Below are 22,783 nucleotides of genomic sequence, written 5' to 3' on the forward strand. Positions count from 1 at the left end.
ACTTGTAGCATACTTTCTTGGAGCGGGGCTTGTAGTCCTTCCCCCTCCTTTGTTTGAGGATTTGGCGGAAGCTCTTGATGATGAGCGCCATTTCCTCGTTGTCGAGTTTAGAGGCATCGATGGGTTGTCTACTTGATGTAGACTCCTCCTTCTTCTCCTCCGTCGCCTTGAATGCGACAGGTTGTGCTTCGGACGTGGAGGGGCCATCTAGCTCGTTGATTTTCTTTGAGCCTTTGATCATCAATTCAAAGCTCACAAAATTTCCTATCACTTCCTCGGGAGTCATTAGTGTATATCTAGGATTACCACGAATTAATTGAACTTGAGTAGGGTTAAGGAAAACAAGTGATCTAAGAATAACCTTAACCATTTCGTGGTCATCCCATTTTTTGCTCCCAAGGTTGCGCACTTGGTTCACCAAGGTTTTGAGCCGGTTGTACATGTCTTGTGGCTCCTCCCCTTGGTGAAGTCGGAAGCGACCGAGCTCCCCCTCGATTGTTTCCCGCTTGGTGATTTTGGTCATCTCGTCTCCTTCGTGCGCGGTCTTTAGCGTGTCCCAAATCTCCTTAGCACTTTTCAACCCTTGCACCTTATTATACTCCTCTCGACTTAGAGAGGCGAGGAGTATAGTTGTGGCTTGGGAGTTGAAGTGTTGGATTTGGGCCACTTCGTCCTCATCATAATCTTGATCCCCTACGGATGGTACCTGTACACCAAACTCAACAATATCCCATATACTTTTGTGGAGTGAGGTTAGGTGATATCGCATCATATCACTCCACCTAGCATAATCTTCACCATCAAACGTTGGTGGTTTGCCTAATGGGACGGAAAGTAAAGGCGTATGTTTAGGAATGCGAGGATAGCGTAGGGGGGTCTTACTAAACTTCTTGCGCTCATGGCGCTTAGAAGTTACGGACGGCGTGTCGGTCTCGTAGTAGACCACTTTCCTCATCTTCTTCTTCTTGTCACCGCTCCGACGCGATTTGTGTGAAGAGGATTCCTTTTCCTTCCCCTTCCCTTTGTTGTAGGACTCTCCGGATGGAGCCTTTTCATGGCTTGTAGCGGGTTTCTCGCTGGTCACCATCTCCTTCTTGGCGTGATCTCCCGACATCACTTTGAGCGGTTAAGCTCTAATGAAGCACCGACCTCTGATACCAATTGAAAGTCGCCTAGAGGGGGGTGAATAGGGCGAATCTGAAATTTACAAACTTAATCACAACTACAAGCCGGGTTAGCGTTAGAAATATAAACGAGTCCGAGAGAGAGGGCGCAAAACAAATCGTGAGCGAATAAAGAGTAAGACACGATGATTTGTTTTACCGAGGTTCGGTTCTTGCAAACCTACTCCCTGTTGAGGTGGTCACAAAGACCGGGTCTCTTTCAACCCTTTCCCTCTCTCAAACGGTCACTTAGACCGAGTGAGCTTCTCTTCTCAATCAAATGGGAACCAAACTTCCCGCAAGGACCACCACACAATTGGTGTCTCTTGCCTTGATTACAATTGAGATGATCGCAAGAAAGAATGAAAGAAAGAAGTAATCCAAGCGCAAGAGCTCAAATGAACACAACAAATCTCTCTCACTAATCACTAAAGCCTTGTGTGGAATTGGGAGAGGATTTGATCTATTTGGTGTGTCTAGTATTGAATGCTATAGCTCTTGTAAGGTGTAGAAGTGTAAAAACTTGGATGTCTTGAATGTGGGGGTGGTTGGGGTATTTATAGCCCCAACCACCAAACTTGACCGTTGGTGGAGGCTGCTGTCGACGGGCGCACCGGACAGTCCGGTGCGCCACCGGACACTGTCCGGTGTGCCAGCCACGTCACTTGGCCGTTGGGTTCTGACCGTTGGAACTCTAACTTGTGGGCCCGCCTGGCTATCCGGTGGTGCACCGGACAGGCCCTGTAGGCTATCCGTTGTGCCACCCGCGCGTGCTCTGCTCCTCTACGCGCGCAGGCGCGCATTTAATGCGTTGCAGTCGACCGTTGCGCGCGAAGTAGTCGTTGCTCCGCTGTCACACCGGACAGTCCGGTGTGCACCGGACAGTCCGATGAATTATAGCGGAGCGCCCTTGGAAATTCCCGAAGGTGAAGAGTTCAGCCTCGAGTGCCCTGGTGCACCGGACACTGTCTGGTGGCACACCGGACAGTCCGGTGCGCCAGACCAGGGTGCCTTCCGGGTTGTCTTTTGCTCTTTTGTTTGAACCCTTTTCTTGGTCTTTTTATTGGCTTATTGTGAACCTTTGGCACCTGTAGAACTTATAGACTAGAGCAAACTAGTTAGTTCAATTATTTGTGTTGGGCAATTCAACCACCAAAATCAATTAGGAAATAGGTGTAAGCCTAATTCCCTTTCAATGAGCCCGCATGACCTGCACCTCAGCCATCAACCATCGTTCTTGTGCTCCTCACCTGCACACCACAAGTTGACCGACATGGTTGCACAAGCATAATCTCACACTCTAGTCAGTCCACTGACTACCCCAGAGTGCTACCCATTGACAATCACTCATCATCAACCCGAACCACAAGGGACAAGTCAACCTTGTGTTCGCTGGTGTATCTATTAAAAACGTGTGAGTAAGCCTATCTCAACCAGCTACTTATCATCATTCTCATATTCAAACTGCACTTTGTAAATAGTGCAATCTATAGTACAAAACAATGTTTTGGGTGATTATATGGGTGAACTGTCGGAGACAGTCTAAGACATATTGGACATAGAGCCAGTAGCCAAAGCGATATCACCTCTTTATTCTCTCTCTTCTTTGACTTACATGACACATTAGCTATCTATTCTATATGACAAGTAATAGAGGGTGTTTTGTTGCACACAACTAAGGCAGTCCCAATGGTACCAGGTCAGCACTCTATAAGGAGTCTATGTCATCATCTATTCTATGTGGCAAGAAATTAAATGAAGAGAGTGTTGCTATCTATGCATATAGTGTAAGCATATACGTCAAAACCTAGGTGGTACAGAAAGTGTATGTAAATATTAAAAAGAACTATAAATATCTATATAGATACATCATTACAAAGATGTACTATAATATGGTATATAGATGACATATATATGTTGCTATAGAGAGTATGCTATCTACACTATTGCGGATGTCCTAAAGTTTACTCTCTGTCGCATTGAATATTTAAATAATAATTATTAGTATTAAATATAATTTAATTATAAAACTAATTATATAGAAAAAACTAAAAGACGAGATGAATTTATTAAACCTGATTAAACTTATATTTAATATATATATATTGATATAAATATTTTGTGTGGCACGAACTAAACTTAGTCGGAAGCAAACACCTCCAATAGTCTTACACAATTGCTTATCATGATGCTATATGATCTGTCCTCAATGTAAGCTGATGGGACCACGAGTATCCGTAGTATATCTACGCATGGACCGGACAAGATCGTAGTATATCAGGCGATGAGCTCAAGGTTTCCGATATGCATATCTTTCTTGAGATTCCAAGACATCAATTATCATTCCCCAGACAACCTGACTTCGATTAGATTCCGTTGGCTGGCCCTCTACCACCGGTTACTTTAGCTGACATTTCGAGTCCATGTCCAATCAACGAGGCACTTAACTTTCAAAGTTCTACCTTGTCTACTCGGGACAGTGGTGTAAAGGGTCATGTATCTACACATACACACGATATTTTAAAGAAAAATAAAATGTACTCTCTATGTTCTAAATTATAAGTAATATTATGTTAAGTTTAAGTAAAATTATAAAAAAAAATCTAACATTAAATAGATATAATTAAAAATACAATCAATAAAGAATCTACTAATGATACTTATTTGTCATTAAAAATATTATTTTAGCATATAGATTTAGTCAAACTTGGTATGTTTTGGCTCTCTAAAAAGTTAGAATGCCTTATAATTTGACATCAAATAGCAAAATAGCTAATACTTACATACTCGGTTTCGCACAATAGAAAAGGAAGAGAACGGGCTAGTGCATGCTCATCGCTGATGAAGATATCGACAAAGGGCTAGGCACTTAGGCCGTCCGCAGCGCATGCCACGCCGTGCCCCCTCCCCTTGCACTGTATACACGTAGGGGGCCTCTACGCGCGCAGCGGTGGCCTCCAAATGCCCCCCTACGCGATGCAGCGCAAGGGGAGGCCGCGCCGCTCCCCCAGATCAAGGGGAGCACTATAGCGCCCCCTTGCACAGTGCTCCCATATTTAATAGTTGAAAAAAATAGTAATAAAATATGAATAGGATTAGATAATGATATTTTATATTTGTAGTAGAGTATAGGGGGAACTGCTGCGGGAGATGGAAAGGTAGGGATGAAATGTTGATGATGTGATGCAAAAAAGTGATATAGGGGGAAAATTTAGAGGTCACCGCTGCGGACAGTCTTACGGAGGGAGAGGATAGCCTGCTCGGACATTGCAAGAAGGTCCAAAAGAGAGATGAGACCAACTCTAACCATTATCCCCATATTTCTTCCTAGGTGTACTTTCTATTATATTTTAGTGTATCCCCCTTAAAAGATATCCCCTCTACATACAAGACATCTTCAACCATTCCCCCTATCTAGCTCTCTTATTATATTTTTATCAGTTTTTGAAGTTTACAAAATAACATAGCATTTGTACTACCATAATACAAATTGCTATCATATTAAGGAGGTTAAACATGGTTAATAATGCAAAGAAATTGTGTACTTAACGTACCTCATATGCAGGACCTGTGGAGGGAGCTGTTGGTGCAAAAACTCCCCCCCAAGCGCCTCACGTAGGGTGTGGAGAGAGGTTTGGTGTGCTCCGTTGGAGATGGTCTAAGGTAGCTTCCAACGAATCCCCCCCATCTCCTCCTCTTGGTTCTCGGTACGGTAGATCCTGCATCTGCTCCAACTGGATCCCCTTCAGCTCCCTCTCTTGGGGGAGAGAGATGCAAATCCCCCTTTAAGGGAGAGCGCTAATCATCACTTCTCTAATAAGTGTTTTTAACTGTGAAATTAATATTGTCGGAGAGGAAATTCTCCGGCCGGGTGGCGGAACGCACCCGCCCTAAATCCTAAGATGAGGAGGGGCCTAAGCGTTTTGCTTGCTAGCTAGATGGACGATGAACACAGGAACACACAAGGGTTTAGAGTGGTTCGGGACGCCGGAGCGTAATACCCTACTCCACTGTGTGCTGTATTGAGCTTGAGAACTTGTATGAACTTGTGAGTCTGAGTGTCTGAGTGAGCTTGAGCGTCTAAGTTGGGTCTGCCTTGTAACGTCGTGTGCCCTCCCTTTTATAGCTCAAGGGGGGCACATACAAGGGTGTTGAGCCCCGACATGTGGGCCCAGGGGCAAAATGGAGGGAATACACTATAGAAGTATCTCATGCCAGCAACGGCTGGGCAATCTCCCGGCGCCATAATGTCCGTAGTCCATATAGTATTGATGTGTTGCGGCTGCCTCCTCGGTAACGCGCGAGTCATGATGAGATAGTGTACGCCGCAGCATGGGCGTACTGCCTGCCAATGGAATGGACAGGCACGCCGCCTGCGAGATGGTCTGGTCGTCGTCCGTCAGTGGAGTGGACGGGGCACATTAAATGCTGAGGCGGCACATCGCCTGTCAGTGGAGTGGACAAGGCTCATTAATTGCTGAGGCGGCACATCACCTGCCAGTGGAATGGACAGGCGGCGTGCCTTATCTGCAATAAATGCAGAGGCCGCGCGGCCCAGAGGCCTTACGTTAGGCTCCGCCCGCTGGCTTACGTCACGGGCAGCGTGCCACGTGGCAGCATCGGGGCTCCGCCTGAGCGGGGAGCAGAAGCGTACGCGGTATGGTCTAGACACGTGTCAGCTCCGGACCCCTGCCTGGCCTTGGTCAAGGCCTGGGTATTCTTTGTCCCAGAATCCCGGGACCATGCCGTGAGTGGCCCGGACCCCATGAAGAGGGGTCCGGACCCCATCCGGGGGGGTCGGTCTGCACCCGTGGAGGTCCTGGACCTTACCCGGAGGTCTGGTTTGCATATACAGGGGTCTGGTACTTTCCCATGGTGGTCCGGACCCACTGTTGATACCTTGGAGGATATTGTCTTCTCTGGCCACGTGGACGGCTCTGGAGCCGTCCATGTGGTGGGGTCGGGTGCTGTTTACCACGCGACTAGAGATAGTCGCGCGAGCATCGTGTCTTCATACTGTAGTAAGGGGTACCCCTATTTCAGGGTACCGACAGTGGCCCCCAGGCCCACCTGAGGGGAGAATACGAGCCTGTAGGTGGGGCCAAAGCTTGATTGGCGATTGGCGCGCCACTTCCGTGCGCTTGCTGACGTAATCACTGCCAGTCTGCCTTCAGCCACGCCAACTGCCAAGTCTGTCCCCGCGGCTGACTGACCCGCGGCCCCCACGCCTGATGGTTTTGCCAGGCCACGCGCGATGGTTTTTGCAAGCGGTGGTTCGCTCTTTCTGCACTCAGAAACCGACGCCCAAGGAGTATGACTTGCGGGCCCGGGCCCCCGTGTCAGAGACTGAGCCGTTGTTTTCGGCGGAGATGAAGAGGCGCACTACCGCGGGCGGCGGTTCGCTCCTCGCGTGGCGGTTCGCCTTCTTCGCACTCGGAGACCGACACCCAAGGAGTATGACTCATGGGCCCGGGCCCCCGTGTCATAGGCTGGGCCATTGTTTTTGGCGGAGATGGAGAGGCGCGCTACCGCGGGCGGCGGTTCGCTCCTCACGTGGTGGTTCGCCTTCTTCACACTCGGAGACCCGCACGCCAGCTGTATGACTTGTGGGCTCGGGCCCCCGTGTCTGTCATAGGCTGGGCTGCTTTGGTGCGCGTCGGGCGAGATTTTTTGCAGCGTCTTGGGGCGCGAGCGGGAGAGTCTTCCTTAAAAAGGGATTCACCCCGCGTACAGCAGTTACGCTTTCACATTCTCTCCAACTGCTGCGCCCTTTCGCCTTCGATCTCTCCGCGCCCCATCACATTAGCGCTCCTCTGCTTTTCGCCACCGTAGTCGCCATGGCCTCGCCAGTCCATCCTGAGCGCTTCCAGTCCGAGGTGGCACTCAACCTGGTGTGCAACCTGCTCGGATGGGGCGCGCTGGCGTTCGCTGGAAGGATCCGCGCCAGCGCTTCTCCCATCGGTGATCTCGCCACCAGGGAGTTCATGCTCTTCGTCTCCTACCTCTCCTGCGGGTTGGCGTTGCCGATCTCGCCTTCCTTCCTACTGCTGCTGGAGGAGCTCAGCCTCCAGCTTCAGCACGAGGATGGAGCGGGGGTGACACTTCTTCCGCCAGCGCCCGGACGAAAGGGTGTTGCACAGCGACCTTCCGGAGATGGAAAGCGAGTTGAGCTACGGCTGCATCTTTCGCATGAACTTAATTGCCTCCTGCAGCGGCCTCGTGGTACGCCTCCATGAATTGGTCGAGTTCCGGCTCCAACCCAGCGGCCAGGTCGCCAGGCGCCGTGCGCTGCCGCGCCTCCACCTCTTTGGCTTTAATGGCTTCGACGTCGCCTCTAACGATGAGGGCTCCTTCGCCTTGATGCACGCATCGAGGAGACCGTCGCCGTTGGCAAGCTGCAGCATTGGGTTGCCGCTAGCGCCGCTGTTCCCAGTGGCCGCCACCGTGTTCAGAGCGAGCGGTAGGCCTCCGCCCGGCGGTTGCGGCGGCAGCTGTGCTACGACGGCGCTGAGGGAGGATGCCCACGGGCGGTGGTAGCGATTGTTGGTCCGGTTGCCGACACTAAAGACGCCGCCCGGGAGGTCGTACAGGACGCTGTGGAGACGGCGGCCGCGTGCTTCTAGCGCCCTGCTGATATCGAGTAGCTCATACCTATAGAAATGAGGCTAGGGGTCCGCTTGAAGGCGGATGTAATAACTTTTGTAAGATACTTTTAGGAACTATTAATTAAAACAACTCTTATCTGTATGGTATTTGTTCTTGCTGTGTGTGGCGTTACCAACTCCTCTCCTGGTACTTGGCCCCCCTAGGATGTAGGCTCGACATGTCGAGGCTGGATACCAGCATACCTAAGAAAGAGTTGGTGACCCAGCCCCCAGGAGGTAGCCTCGACTGGGACCTGGACCTGTACACAGTTTCAGCTAGGGAGCGTTAGTAGCACACCCATAGGATCCATCGTCTGGTATCAGCCATCCTTTGATTCACGCTACAGGACCTGCAGGATTTAGACCGGGAAGCCAAGCCGTGTGTCCGGACTCCCTGAATCACAGCTCCAGATACTAGGACACCCATCGTAGAGTGGTGGAGCGTGCAGGCTTAGGGTACGGAACTAGGCTAAGCGACTACACGGCTTCGGACCACCCCAGGAGACGTGCGTCCATTCTCCAGAACCGGACCCCAGGTTCCCGGACCCACAGGGCTATAGTTACAAATACTAGGATACCTATTGTAGAGTGGTGGGGCGTGCAGGCTTAGGGTACGGAACCAAGCTAAGCGATTGCACAGCTTCGGACCACCCCAGAGAACGAGTACCCATTCTCTAGAACTGGCCCCCAGGCTGTCGGACCCCCTGCTTTCGTAGAGGGGTCCTAAACTGCAAGCCTGGGTACTCAATTCGGATGTCATCATACCAGCAAGGATGGGAGACCGTATGGGTGGGTTAGATAAAAAATAATATCTGGAATTTGTAGCAGAATAAAACCATCACAGGAGCACATCTGAGGGGGGGTAAATCCTTTCTTTATAACTTGACATGCATGGGTGCAGACCAACAGGCCGGGCTTATGAGGGCGGACCTCACCGGACTGGCGTACACGTATGCATAACCTAGTTACAAGAAGAAACCTTAACTCCTCAGACTCGCTCCTGTGGGTAGAACTTACAGAGATGCTCTATGTTCTAAGGATTGGGAAGAGGCACTCCTTCAGTTGAGGCGGATGTACCCGGGTCGGCATGCTTCCGTCACCTTGAAGGGTCCTTCCCAACTGGGGGAGAGTTTGTGGAGCCCTTCTCGGTTCCGTACTCGTTGTAGGACTAAGTCCCCGACCCCGAGCTCCCTACTATGCACGGACAGTTTGTGGTAGCGCCTGAGCGCCTGATTGTATCGTGCATTTCAGATCGTTGCTCGCCATCTGCGCTCGTCGATGAAGTCAACGTCCTCACATCGTAGATGTTCCTGCATAGACTCATCGAAAGTCTGGACCCATGGGGAGCCCATAAGGAGTTCCAGGGAAAGGCAGGCTTCGGCCCCGAAGACCAGGAAGGACGGAGTCTCCCCGGTAGCCCGGCTAGCTATCGTCACCGGAGTCAGAGTCTCCGGTGAAAACATCCTTCAGGACCCCCTCGGGTGACTGATACCCGAGGTCCCATTCTCCCGCGGCCACTTCGCCATCGTCGACCCCTTCCTTGATAGACCGGCGGCGAGGTGGGGAGCCATCCTTGGAAGTCTGCTCGCGCCGTTCGCTGACGTGCTTCGCGAGCTCGATGATCTCGCGACACTCCGTGGCGCTGTGGCGACTGTTGGGGTGTATAGGGCATGAGCCGCTGTTACCCCTCTGCGGTCGTGGGCGCTTGTTGCGCTCGCTCCGGCCCCCAATCGCGGCTGCGACGATTGGAGCAACATACGGTGGCCTCTCGAGGCAGCGGTTCTTCTTCTTCTTCTTTCTGTCGTCCTGAGCGACGGCACCCGAGCCACCCATCTGGATAACCCCGGTCTGTGGTGCCGAGTGCCATGCATGGCCCTCGGCGGCCCTGGCGCACTTGTCGACCAGAGCGAAGAGCGTGGTGACAGTTTCCACGTCATGCGTGGCTAACTTCTCCAGCATCTTTTCATCACGCACCCCCTGGCGGAAAGCGGTGATGATGGAAGCATCGGAGATACGAGGTATAGTCCCCTGTACCTTGGTGAAGCGGGAGATGAAGGCCTGGAGAGTTTCCCCGGGCACCTGCCTCACTGCATGGAGGTGAGCCTCCACGCCATGCCGTTGATAAGCGCTGGCGAAGTTCGCTGTGAACCGCGCACAGAGCTCTTCCCAGGAGTGGATCGATCCTGGGGTAAGGTTCACGAGCCAAGTCCGGGCTAGCCCAGACAAGGCTACATGGAAGTATGTTGCCATCACGGCGGTGTCTCCACCTGCTGCCGTAATGGCAGTGACGTAAACCTGCAAGAATTCCGACGGATTTGACGTACCGTCGTACTTCTCCGGCAGGTGTGGCCGTAACTTGGATGGCCAAGTCGTCGCGCGGAGATGATCCGCCAACGCGGCGCAGCCTACGCCGGCCAATGGGACACCCGCCTGGATCCGGGTGCCCGTTGGAGTCTGCGGCGCAACCGCAGCAAATTCGTAGTCGAGGTTGCGACCCTCGACGTTTTGTCGGCGCTCACGCGCCCTCTCTAGAGAGACGCGGGCATCTTCGCTCGCACGCCTGCGGTTGAGCTCTGCCCGCAGGTCATTAGACCTCCCCAAAGAGACTGGAGCATCCTTTCCCGCACGCCGGCGGTTGAGCTCCGCCCTCAGGTCCTCAGTCGGTGCGGCCCTCACCGAGGAGGAGCGCACTGACGCCGACGCCTCATGTTGACGCCGGGACAACCGAGGCCTGGGCCTGGCTGAGCCAGAGTGTGCCATGCCGAATAGACGCTCGACATCATCACGCCACTGCTTCATGGCCCCCGGCGAGGTCGTGGAGCTTGGGGGTGGCGCAGCAACTCTCTGGTCGCAGACAGCACCCCAGACGCAGCCTAGACGCCCTGGACGTTTGCGCGGGAGTGTGCTGCCGCGCAGAGTGCACAGCAGCGGCTGCACCTGACGCAGGGAGATTGGTGGCCCATGGTGTGGAAGAGGCAGCCGCCTCTTCCACCATGAAGTCCTCGGGCATGAAATCATGGTGCTCGACGATGTGAACCATGGTGCCGAGCAGGAAAACAAGCAAAAACCTAAAGCCTAAGCCCCTACCTGGGGCGCCAAATGTCGGAGAGAAAATTCTCTGGCCAGGTGGTGGAACGCACCCGCCCTAAATCCTAAGATGAGGAGGGGCCTAAGCGTTTTTCCTGCTAGCTAGGTGGACGATGAACACAAGAACACACAAGGGTTTAGAGTGGTTCGGGCTGTCGGAGCGTAATACCCTACTCCACTGTGTGCTGTATTGAGCTTGAGAACTTGTATGAACTTGTGAGTCTGAGTGTCTATGTGAGCTTGAGCGTCTAAGTTGGGTCTGCCTTGTAACGTCGTGTGCCCTCTCTTTTATAGCTCAAGGGGGGCACATATAAGGGTGCTGAGCCCCGACATGTGGGCTCAGGGGCAAAACGGAGGGAATACACTATAGAAGTATCTCATGCCAGCAACGGCTGGGCAATCTTCCGGTGCCATAATGTCCATAGTCCATATAGTATTGATGTGTCGCGGCTGCCTCCTCGGTAACGCGCGAGTCATGATGAGCATAGTGTACGCCGCAGCATGGGCGTACTGCCTGCCAACAGAATGGACATGCACGTCGCCTGCGAGATGGCCTGGTCGCCGTCCGTCAGCGGAGTGGACGGGGCACATTAAATGCTGAGGCGGCACATCGCCTGTCAGTGGAGTGGACATGGCTCATTAAATGCTGAGGCGGCATATCACCTGCCAGTGGAATGGACAGGCGGCGCGCCTTATCCGCAATAAATGCAGAGGTCGCGCGGCCCAGAGGCCTTACGTCAGGCTCCGCCCGCTGGCTTACGTCACGGGCAGCGTGCCACGTGGCATCATCGGGGCTCCGCCTGAGCGGGGAGCAGAAGCGTACGCGGTATGGTTCGGACACGTGTCAGCTCCGGCCCCCTGCCTGGCCTTGATCAAGGCCTGGGTATTCTTTGTCCCAGAATCCCGGGACTCCGCCGTGAGTGGCCCGGACCCCACGCAGATGGGTCCAGACCCCATCCGGGGGGTCCGGTCTGCACCCATGGAGGTCCTGGACCTTACCCGGAGGTCCGATCTGCATATACAGGGGTCCAGACCCACTGTTGATACCTTGGAGGATATTGTCTTCTCTGGCCACGTGGCGGCTCTGGAGCCTTCCATGTGGCGGGGTCGGGTGCTGTTCACCACGTGACTAGAGTTAGCCGCGCGGGCACCATGTCTTCATACTGTAGTAAGGGGTACCCCTGTTTCAGGGTAACGACAAATATTTTTAAGTTTAATTAACTGATGACAATGTGTATTATGGTACTAGAAATATTATATAGTTTTTAAAAAAATCCAAAAAAATGATGTATAAATGCCAAACAGCTTAGTTAAAGAGTATAGGGAAACATAATAGGGGAAATGGTTGAAGAGGATGTGAAATAGGGAAAGAAAAATGTATTGAAATATGAATAGAAAGTACGAATATGGGTGATTTAAGAGGGGGGGAATGACTGGAATCAATGTGAGGGCTGAGCCCCGATCCGATGAACACATCTGTTGAGAGAGACAACACACGAGCATGTGACGGATACAATTGTTCAGTCTGGAGTTGTTTAGCCCAGAAGGCCGCTCTTTTTTCTCGAATACTCAAAATAAACTCTATAAGATTAGAAGCAGAAGTTGGATCATCCTGGTCTTAGGGGGTGTTTGTTTGAGATTATAATCTATCCAGATTATATAATCTAACAACTTTTGAACTAAGAGTTAGTTCAAAAATTGTTGGATTATATAATCTAGGCGGATTATAATCCCAAACAAACACCCCCTTAGGATCTATGTGTTTAGGATTATAATCCACCCGTTGCAAAATAAAAAGCAATTTAGTGATGAACAAATTGATTCCGATAATAATAACAGGAACAACAACAAATTTCGAATAACTCAGTACTAGTTGACCTAGTGCCATTGATTGAAGGAATACGAAAATAAATGATAAAGCAGGTATATACATTCTCACAGTGGGGTTGTTGGCACTACAACAGCGCAAGGGTAGAAGAAGGAGATCGACGAGAACCACGATGTCTACGTAAAGGAAGCATACAAACAACGACTAGTCACGCAGCAAACTTCCCAAATACCTTATACGGCCCCCACCCCGTGTAGGGACACGAGGGGACGCAGTGCGATGGAACGAGGAGATGAAAACTTTGTCCTGAGGACTATCAAGGCAAGGCGACCGTGTGTGTTCTTCCTTTTCCTCTCATCAATAACTTCAGTTAGACGGAGACAACTTAACTATTTAAATTGGCATCACTCCACCTAAAATAACAATGTGGTACTAAAGCTCCCACCATATCATGCATGTGTGTGTGAGCATTTGGAAGTTATAAGAATTATTATTTGGGCCAAGCCCAAATTCCTTAACACTATCTAGATTATATAATCTGGTCATAATATAATCACAAATAAATAGGTCCTTAGTCCGCTCTTTTTAATTTTCACACATTTTTCCTTATTTCATCATTTTCTGTCTTTTTATTGTTCTTGACTTTGTATTTATCCTCACCGCCAATGGCTAGTGAAACCGTGGTTTCAAATAAGAGAAATAATAATACTTATTGCTACACTTCAAATGAGCAAAACGGGTATATGCGGTATTTTTATAGTTTATTAAGGCTGAACAAATTTCTATTAAAGCTAAGGTAGAAACCCTTTTGACTTGAACTTAAACCAATTTCACAATTTTAGAACGCTTTTCTCATAAACCTATAACACTTCCCTTATAAACTAGAAACATTATTCTCTTTGTGAGAATTTCCGAGGGAACATGATATACTTTTGTGCTAAACATGGAACAACGGGTCTCGTGAACCATATTGTTCTGCTCAATTAAAAAGTATATGAGCTTATTTAAAAAAATTCCAGGTGATCAAAAGAGGACTAGTAAAGAGTACTAACACTCCGATATCTAGTGAATATAGATCAAGTCTTCCTAGCCTTCTTTTTTATTCCACGGTTTACTTTTGTATGAATTTCACATCAGATATTCAGACCCATGACCAACTTTCGGCAGCCTCCCTCACCTCTGGTCCAGGCTCTGAAGGCGGCCTTCATGAGGCAATCAAGGATCACCCTTAGAATAACCAGTACGTACTCATTAAAATAAGCTCATAGCTTGGTTGATCTAGACAATATAGTAATGATGATGCATGCTGCATGCAACAAATGACAGACCACTAGCAGGTAGCAGCAAAAACAAAACAGAGGTTTCACATGCCTTTGAGTAGACCATATGCTAGCTGACATTTAACTCACTCAAGGTACTTAGGTGTCTCCAGCAACGTTCTCTATATTCATCCTCTATATCCATCCTTTACAGTCTTTTTTAAAAGATTTCATCCACTATATATCCTTTCTCTTCAACAACATACTCTAAATCATGTCCTCTATACGTAAATATCTATATTAGAGACATTTTTTATTTTTATTTTTTTACATACGCATTTGTCATACTCTAAAATGTTTACATATTTTAGTTTTGTTAAACCGGTTATTTAAAGTATTCAAATGGATAGAGTACCGTTTAGAGAAACTCTATATATAGAGAATTTAACAGTGTCCTCTAAATTTAGAGGAACATTTAGAGGACGTTGTTGGAGAGCATATGGTACTCTATATTTAGGGTAGAGGAGGCTTTAGAGACTATTGCTGGAGCCAGCCTTATCAGTTAGCTTAAACCATATTATTTTATATTTTAATAAAAGGGAGAGAAAAGCAAGTTCTTGATCAAGAGCTAGTCCTATATGCACATTTCAAGATTCTTTGAGAATGTCATATGATAAAAGTTAGTTATTAGGATATGGTCAGCAGATCGTGCAAATGACTGTGTAAAACACATTGCACTGTAGACTATACGGTTTGGAGAGTAAATTTTAAAATATAAGATGAGGATGCTGGAGATAGCCTTAGAGAGATTGACTTAGAGCTAGCAACTTAGGTGCCCTCATAGTTAACCACCACTAATTGAGTTGGGCAGACAAGATAAAAAAAATGTCAACAATATTAACAATCACAAGAAGATGCTTCCTCATGTGGTCCACTGCTGGATCCCTAGGAGCCAGTGCGTGCATGCCTGCATCGCCTTGGACTCTTCAATGCAAGCTGCATAATGCCTCCACACATCAATAGATAGATTAATAACAATGCTGTAACTAGATACTACTAAAATTATGAGTAGCTTGCTACGCATAATCCACGGCAGATATAGATTCAGAGTTTAGGTCCAGAGTTACTACTGGTGTATCTGGAAAGGTGCACGCAGGCATGGCGCCAGGGACTGAATCGAAGCAAGGTACAGGCTCTAACTCGCTCCCCAAAGCTGTCAGGCTGGATCGGTCTGACGATCTTGCCATGCGATTCGAGAACCACTTCTATTACTTTATCCCAATTTGTATGAGATCAGATCAGGCAGAAATTTGCAGAACATGTCTCTCTGGGCAAAGGAATCAACTGGTAGGAATCTTTAGTACCAAGTTGCCCGGTTAACGGTTCAATCCTCCATGCTCAAAGCTCTAAACTTTGCTTTGAATCTAAAACGGTAACAGAAAATGCAAAAAAAATATATAGAATCAAGGATTTTTTTTTTCACCCTCATCTGCATTTCTGTCTAGGGTCCTATTAGCTTCCCCTATTTCTCTGCTCCGATGGTCTTCAGGATATCCAATTTGCTTCACTTTGCATGCGTTCGCTGCTACATTCCTAGAATCCTAGCGGCTCTGCCTACCCAGAAATCTAAATTCCAAGAAGAATGTAGTAGAGTATCGTGATCGGAAGCGCGATCAGCATCCCGAATATAACCCTGAAAAATTCACGTCGCAAGCACGCAAGATGTTAACTTTATGCAGCTAAATTCACACACCAACAGCTAAGCATGAGATTCATATCCTGCAGAGTTTGAGCATAGAATCGCTTACGCTGTGCTAAGTATTTGAGGATGGCAGTTGTACTCCTTGGCAAACACGAAGGGGACGATGCCTTGTGGAAGTGCAGCCTGTTGATCAATCACACACACGTACGTTCCAACATTTACATTAATCAGTACGACCGTCACTTTTTCCCCCTCATTAGAAAGGCTTGAAAATTAGTAGAGCACGATGTGTACGGTGTCGATGCCAACCTGAACGATGGCGACGTGCAGGAGCACTCCCCGGAGCCCAATGGCGATGGAGGTGGCGGCGATCACGGCCGGGCCGGTCAAAAACCTCACGGCCATGGCGAACGTCGCCACCCTCTTACCGCAGGAGATGAGCTTCGGTTGCAGAGCCATGAACAGACCTGGGTCAGACGTTGCACCCGTCAGAATTTCTCGGCTCAAGTAAAGAACGTACGTACGTCTCTAAACAAGCATCAAAATGCCAACGGCGTACCTAAGCTGAACATGGCCATGCCTAGCCCTGCGTCGGATAATATAGATATCGATCCCTTTATAATCGAGGGCATCTGGATGTTAAACCTGAGATTTCATAGAGGGAAAAATTGTTAATCCAACCATGTTAACCAGTAGTAGTAGTATAGTTAGCAATTCGCATGATAAAAGAATCAATGCATTGCAGATGCATGCTGGTGTATATTTATATAGTATATGTGCCACCCTCTCTCCTAGAAATGCCTGCTGTTTTTCAGCTCCCCTCTAGCTAGATGTGCCATGCCATGCCTTGTCAAGCATCTCGAGTAGTAAAATAGTACAACGATCAACGACGACGACGAGCGCATATGATTGTACTGTCTCAGGACACGACGCATCGTGCATTTTGGTCCATGGATGCATATGCATGGACGGTGGAGACAAACACGGCAGCCGCGGCTGATATGGTCGGCTGGCAAAGCTCCAGCGCCTCACGCATACGACCTGCATCGTCCCTGCATGTGCCAGATCCGAGACGAACGTACACTCTCATGTGCTCTCACATGCAAATGCTAATCCTAGAGAGGGTTGCAAGCAACCTGTACTAGTAATCTAGATTTTAGCTTGTAATTTCGGACCCAGTCAATTGACAAGGCTCTCCGTTTGGATTCGCTGAATCTTAATTGCTGCTGGCATTATTGAATGGCAGTGCTTTTAGAATTCATGCATGCATGTATACCTGAACGAGACGAGGGACCAGACGAGGCCGATGAGGCTGGAGTAGGTGTTGGGGTTCCTGATCAGCTTCCTCCACACCATGATGAGGATGAGGCGCGTCATCACGCTCGCCGGCGGCATCGGGTGCGCGGCCTCCTCCAGCCCCGGCGCGTCGGCGCCCTTCTTGCGCGGGGCCACGTACGGCGAGCCCGACACGGGGAACTTGGCGGCCAGCCCCGTCGCGGGGCTCTTGAGGCCGTCCTCGATCTCCAGGTCCCCGCCGTTGGCCGCGGGGTCCGGCTTCTTGGCCGGCGTGACAGTCCCACTCACGCCTGATGCATGCATGACACGCAGGGACAGACAACTCGTATATCAGTTTCAGCGCTAACGAGAATGTTGTGGTGACAGAGGAAGAAAATGTTGGTATGGTCTATCACCTTTTGGGGTGGCGCCGTCGACCGGCATCGACGGTGGTGGCGCGGCGGCGAAGTCGGTGGAGGCGGCGTGGTTGACGGCGTTGCGGAGGTTGGCCTCCGACACGGGCGACGCGCTGGAGCTCCATACGAACATGTGCAGCTCCTTGTTGGAGTTGGAGTTGGAGCCGCCCAGCTCCTTCTTCCTGGAGTAAACATCGTTGCCAAATGTAAAGAGACTAAGAGAGCCAAGTTTATCATCATTATTAGCATATATAAGACAAATTTCAAGGAAGCGAGCACTAGCGAACAAAAAACGAAAAAACTTGGGGACAGTAGACCGACGTACCGTGGCGGTGGCATCATGCCGGGGTTGGGCGCGGGGTACGCCGCGGCGTCGCCACCCTTCCCAGACGCGAACTTGTTGGCCACCTGCTCGTCGAGCCCCGGCGCGCGTGCGGCGCCGGGCTGCGCCAGCGGGCTGGCCATCTTGCTCCCGTTGAACATGGCGTAGAAGTCGGACTGGTTGAAGCTGGAGCCGCGGGGCGTGGGCTCCCGCGAGGTCTGCAGCGAGTAGATCTCGACGCCGGTGAGGTTGGAGGCGCGCGGGGTCATGGCCGAGGACGGGCCGTAGGGGCGGTACCCGGCGCCGGAGCGCGCGGCGCCGTGGCCGCCGCCCGTGGTGGACGCGGAGGCGGAGCGGCGGATGACGACGTGGACGCGGCCGTCGCTGCCGACCTCGGCGTCCGCCTGCAGCGCCTCGCGGCCGTTGAGGGAGACGACGTCGGAGTCGACCCTGAAGGAGGCGATGCTGGCGCCGACGTCGGGCGGGAACTGCTCGGAGATGAGCGCCTTGGCGCCGCGGTACTCGAAGAGGAAGAGCATGAGCGTGTACCAGATGACGCTCTGCAGCACCACGATCTGCACCATGAGGTTGCCCGAGAAGTCGCCGTACATGGCGCGGAGCAGCGGGATGCCCATCACCAGCGTGTTGGGCAGCGTGGACAGCGAGAAGAGCGTGATGGTCCAGTCCAGCGACGACGCCGCCGCGCCCCTGCGGTAGCGGGAGAGCACGTTGTGCCACACGGCCAGCGCCGCCAGGATGACCAGCTTCTGCAGCGAGTCGGCCGCCAGGAACCGGTACTGCATCGCGTAGGGGTCGCAGCTGGAGATGAAGTGGAAGGAGAGCAGCGGCACGGCGAAGACGGCCACGAAGCGGTTGATGCCGGAGCACTGGTCCGGGGTGAAGATGGCCCACCACCGCACCGACCCGTACGCCAGGAACATGGCCACGTACAGCGGCACGATCGCCGCAAGAACGTCGTAGATGTCCCGCCCGGTGATCATCGCGGCGGCGGCGGCGGCGACGGCGACGCTGACAGCTGCAGCTTAGGCCACGCTAGCCTGTTCTGTTCCTTTGGTTTTCTACAAAGATCTGCTGGTAGCTGACGCAAACTATCAGAAACGAAGTGCGAGAACAGAAGCAGAAGAGATAGTTATATATAGGAGGTCCTTAATAAGATAATCGCAGACGACTCGCCACTTAATTTAGCTGTTAATCAGCTAGAGCATGGTGGTACGACGATGGACGTAGAGAATCCGAGGGGCGGCGTACACAGTTGCAGGTAGCTAGCTGCAGGCCGCGACGTGCAAACACTGTCGTATCCTTGTGTGGCTACGGCAACGTACTGTAGGTAGTACAACCTGAGCCCTAGCTAGCTTCTAGACTAGATAAATGCGTGCAAGCTCGAGGTAGCCATGGGCCATGGCGCAAATGCATGCACGCTGATCAAGGATGGCCTTGACATGGATAAAGAGACTCCGCAACTGGTCAAAGAATTGCACGCAGTAGGCTCCTGTTGGGCTGCTGCAGTGTCGTTGCAAATTGCACGACGCCACACCGACAAGGCGATATGGTCGCTTCCGTGGTAAAGTGTTGGACATACAAGGCAGTAGTTACCGACTTACCGTTAGATCTTTAGGCTCGATCGGTCACCGTGTGCGCGCGTGTGGGAAGGTTTTGACTGGATAGCTAGGATCGAAAAACGGTGAATAGACATGATCCTCCATCTCAAGCAGCATCCCAAATAAAGAGGAAACAACACAAATAGTAATACCCAAAAGTGTGGTTAGGCTGTTAGATGCGCCATTGTTTAGATAGTGACCATCTTCGTTATCTCGTTCTTATTTGTAGTGTCATTTAAATATGAACTAGTCATGAGTATATGCATTGTTATGGTTTCTATATTACATGAGTATTACTTTATCTAGAGCAAAGTCGTGTAGGAGAAGCATTCGTCAATCCAGCATGCCCACCGTCCACAGGCTAGGTACAGCAACCACTCACTGCCTACTAACTATATACATCTATGTAGTCGTCGATCGACTTTAGATGTATTTAAGGTCCATACTCAACTCTAAACCAACACTTCCTACAAACACAATCAAACAAGACATCTAGTGTGGTTAGATGAGAGGAGCCTATATTCAGATGACCAGGATTCAATCTTTTTATTTTTTTTATATATGATATATGCAAACTATGATTAATGGGATGTTTATTCTAACACAATTGTAAGGTTTTATTTTCCACTTATTAGTATACATATATATTAATAATATCTAACTTCAATCTATCACAAACACTCATGTGTTGTAGTGGTAATAACCACTTCCTTCAATCATGAGGCCGTGGGTTCAAAACCCACCCAACATTGACATGTCGCTTATTTCACAAACTAGGTGAGTGCCCGTGCGTTGCAACGGGAATATATAATATCACGATAACTTATGTATAAATATGTGATATACTGTTATGAGAAAAGGTCCTCGAGCATTTATTTGATCTGAGCGACGACGATGGAGACTTCACCGGCGTGGCAGCGATCGAGGTCGCGCCACCAGAGCAAGTCGTCGCGGCCCTCAGAGTTATCCTCGATCGGAGGAGCCCGCGATGCCGCGACCCGCTGGCCCGGCGAGGTGGGCTAGACCCCACCGCACGTCGAGAGGAGCGGACCTAGCATCAAAAATTATTACGAAGCATGCATCAGAGTCAAATTATTACGAAAGATGAGTAAAATATTGTTTTGTTGTTTTACTCGAGTGACATCCTCGAGATAGCTAGAATGGCGAAATATGGGTAACGATCATTTGGATGTTCTTACTGCTAACATTGAACTCTAGAGCTAGAGAGATTTAGAAGTATCCCTCAATTTGCATGCGTCAGAACATTTGACGCCTAATTGACATCCCAGTTAGCCAGGAAGGTCACTGGTTGCAGATTCTTTGATTTGTATAATATTACTGACTATGTGAATATCCTTAGCTTGTTAGCAGTGGTAACATTTGGTGAAATATTGATGATCCGGTGAATTGAAATGAAGCTGATTTATCTGTGGTAACCATTATAATTCAGCGCCATATGCATCTTCATGGTAATAGTCAAGTGCTCGTGCGTTGCAACGACAAGTAAATTATTCGATAAAATGATAGTGTACAACGATTATATGAAAACAATCTTAATATCTTATAAATTCTTTGCCAAAAACCAATACACGAATATTAGAGAATGTCAAGATAATATTAGAGGGCAATAAGAGTCATCGAGGTTAGAGAGGAAAAGGGTCGTATCGTGCATGACGCCGACGACGCAGCACGTCCTAGCCGTTGCGAGGTTCAGTTGGGCCTCTCACAGGCTTGATACGAGTGCGAGGAAGCCTTCCCATGGCCAGGAACAATATACTAAGAGTGTGTTTGGTTTGACTTTTGGCTTTGGCTTTTGTCCCCTAAAAGCCAAAAGCTAAACCAAAGGACTTGATCAAGAAAGCAGCTTTTTCTAGAAGCCGACTTTCTCGCAGTGCAAAAATGAAATCACCCCTGGACCTGCTTTTAGTGACTTTTAGATGGAACTGTGAAAACGTATATCGAATAACTTTTAACGATTTTTAGTGGTTTCGACCAAACAGTTTTTAGCTTTTTAACAGCTCACAGTCCACAACAGCTTTTCCCACAGCTCACAGCCCACAGCAGCTTCACAGCCACAGCCCAACCAAACAGACCCTAAGACGACCAATCTTCCTCTCAAACATCTGCTGATATGCATCATTGACGAAAAAATTGGTGAATCAACTATTTAAAAAAACAACTGGTGAGCTCCAATACATTCCTGATGATTGACGAGCCACTTCTTTTCTACTGAACAATTTATGAAGTAACACCTACTAAAATGCAACTATGCTACCGTACTGTATAATTTGAATAATTTGAAGGGAACATACATTGTTCTCATAAAAGTGATAATGTAGTAGTCTATAATTATGTTTTAGCTACAACCACTGTCTATTAGAATTTAGCAAAACAATTACACAAAATATTCTCTTTTTTATCTACTGCATAATACAATATAACTTGTTATAAAAAATATTTGGCAGTTACAACCATATTGTTTGAATAGGTACCCTATATATTTTTATCATAACTTCAGGAAATTAACAAAGATTGACAACACCCATAAGCTCATTTTATTCACCAAACTCATAGAAATCTGAAACCTGACTACTACCATAATTCCAACAAAAAAGAGTGCTTGCTGGCTATTACCAATTCCCTCTAAAGCACCGATCTTAGACTTAATCTGAACTATAGTATTGGTGGACTTCACATCGAGTAGCACTATTTTCATCATCCAAACATAGATCTGCAAAGATGATAACAGAAACAGAAAACAATACTAAGTAACCTTCGGTCTCTCGTATAAAAATATATTGTGTCAAACTTTGCAGTAAAAGAACACCAAAGTAAGAATGATGGTACATGTACAAAGCACAATAAAATGATAAAAACAAATACAATAAGCACCACACATAAATCTTAATCCCTTTTGATATTACCCACTTAGCTTCACAATGTACAACAACGTTAGTACTCGAGCAACTCGTACCACAATCCCATTTGATACTATAGCAATTACTACTAAGAATGTTGATGAAATCTTAGGGCTACTAAATGACTTCCAAGAACCGGTAAAAGTTGAGCCCTTAAACTCAAGTCTCACATAATCATCAACTACAAAAGTCGACACAGCATTCTCCCTGTATTCTTTCAACTTAATCTCCTCTTCCCTGCTAGGCACCATCTCCAAGAGTTCGGTTCCAAGGCTCTCTGCCTGCCCTGCTTCCAATAATGGTGAACACTCAGAGGAAACCTTGGCAGCTTTGTAGGAATTCATGGTGCTCCCCGCATCATCCTTCCTCTACGCACCTGATTTGAACTCAGCAAGGTACATGCCAAATCATCGTGAGTAGAAATCAGATATCCAAGAGATACGTGTAGGGGGGGGTAAAATCATGGAACACAAATTTATTTCAACCATGTACTACAGGAGACAGCACAGGATCATGCATCATACATGCAAATTCATAGATAAGCAACCAA

At 49.0% G+C, this 22,783-nt stretch overlaps 1 protein-coding gene across 1 annotated transcript; it reads right to left on the reverse strand.

Annotated features, from left to right (window-relative positions):
• Positions 1 to 15,003: 15,003 nt before the first annotated feature.
• LOC109942375 (auxin efflux carrier component 2) lies at positions 15,004 to 19,104 on the reverse strand. Its single transcript, XM_020544317.3, has 7 exons — positions 17,700 to 19,104; positions 17,375 to 17,556; positions 16,960 to 17,269; positions 16,243 to 16,328; positions 15,993 to 16,150; positions 15,790 to 15,866; positions 15,004 to 15,674 (listed from the first exon to the last, which is right to left on the reverse strand). Exons 1-7 carry the CDS (start codon positions 18,695 to 18,697, stop codon positions 15,608 to 15,610), a joined length of 1,878 nt encoding a protein of 625 aa, XP_020399906.1. The 5' UTR covers positions 18,698 to 19,104; the 3' UTR covers positions 15,004 to 15,607.
• Between the last annotated feature and the right edge of the window lie 3,679 nt (positions 19,105 to 22,783).

Source organism: Zea mays, chromosome 9 (genome assembly GCF_902167145.1).
Source record: "Zea mays cultivar B73 chromosome 9, Zm-B73-REFERENCE-NAM-5.0, whole genome shotgun sequence".
Taxonomy (NCBI): domain Eukaryota; kingdom Viridiplantae; phylum Streptophyta; class Magnoliopsida; order Poales; family Poaceae; genus Zea; species Zea mays.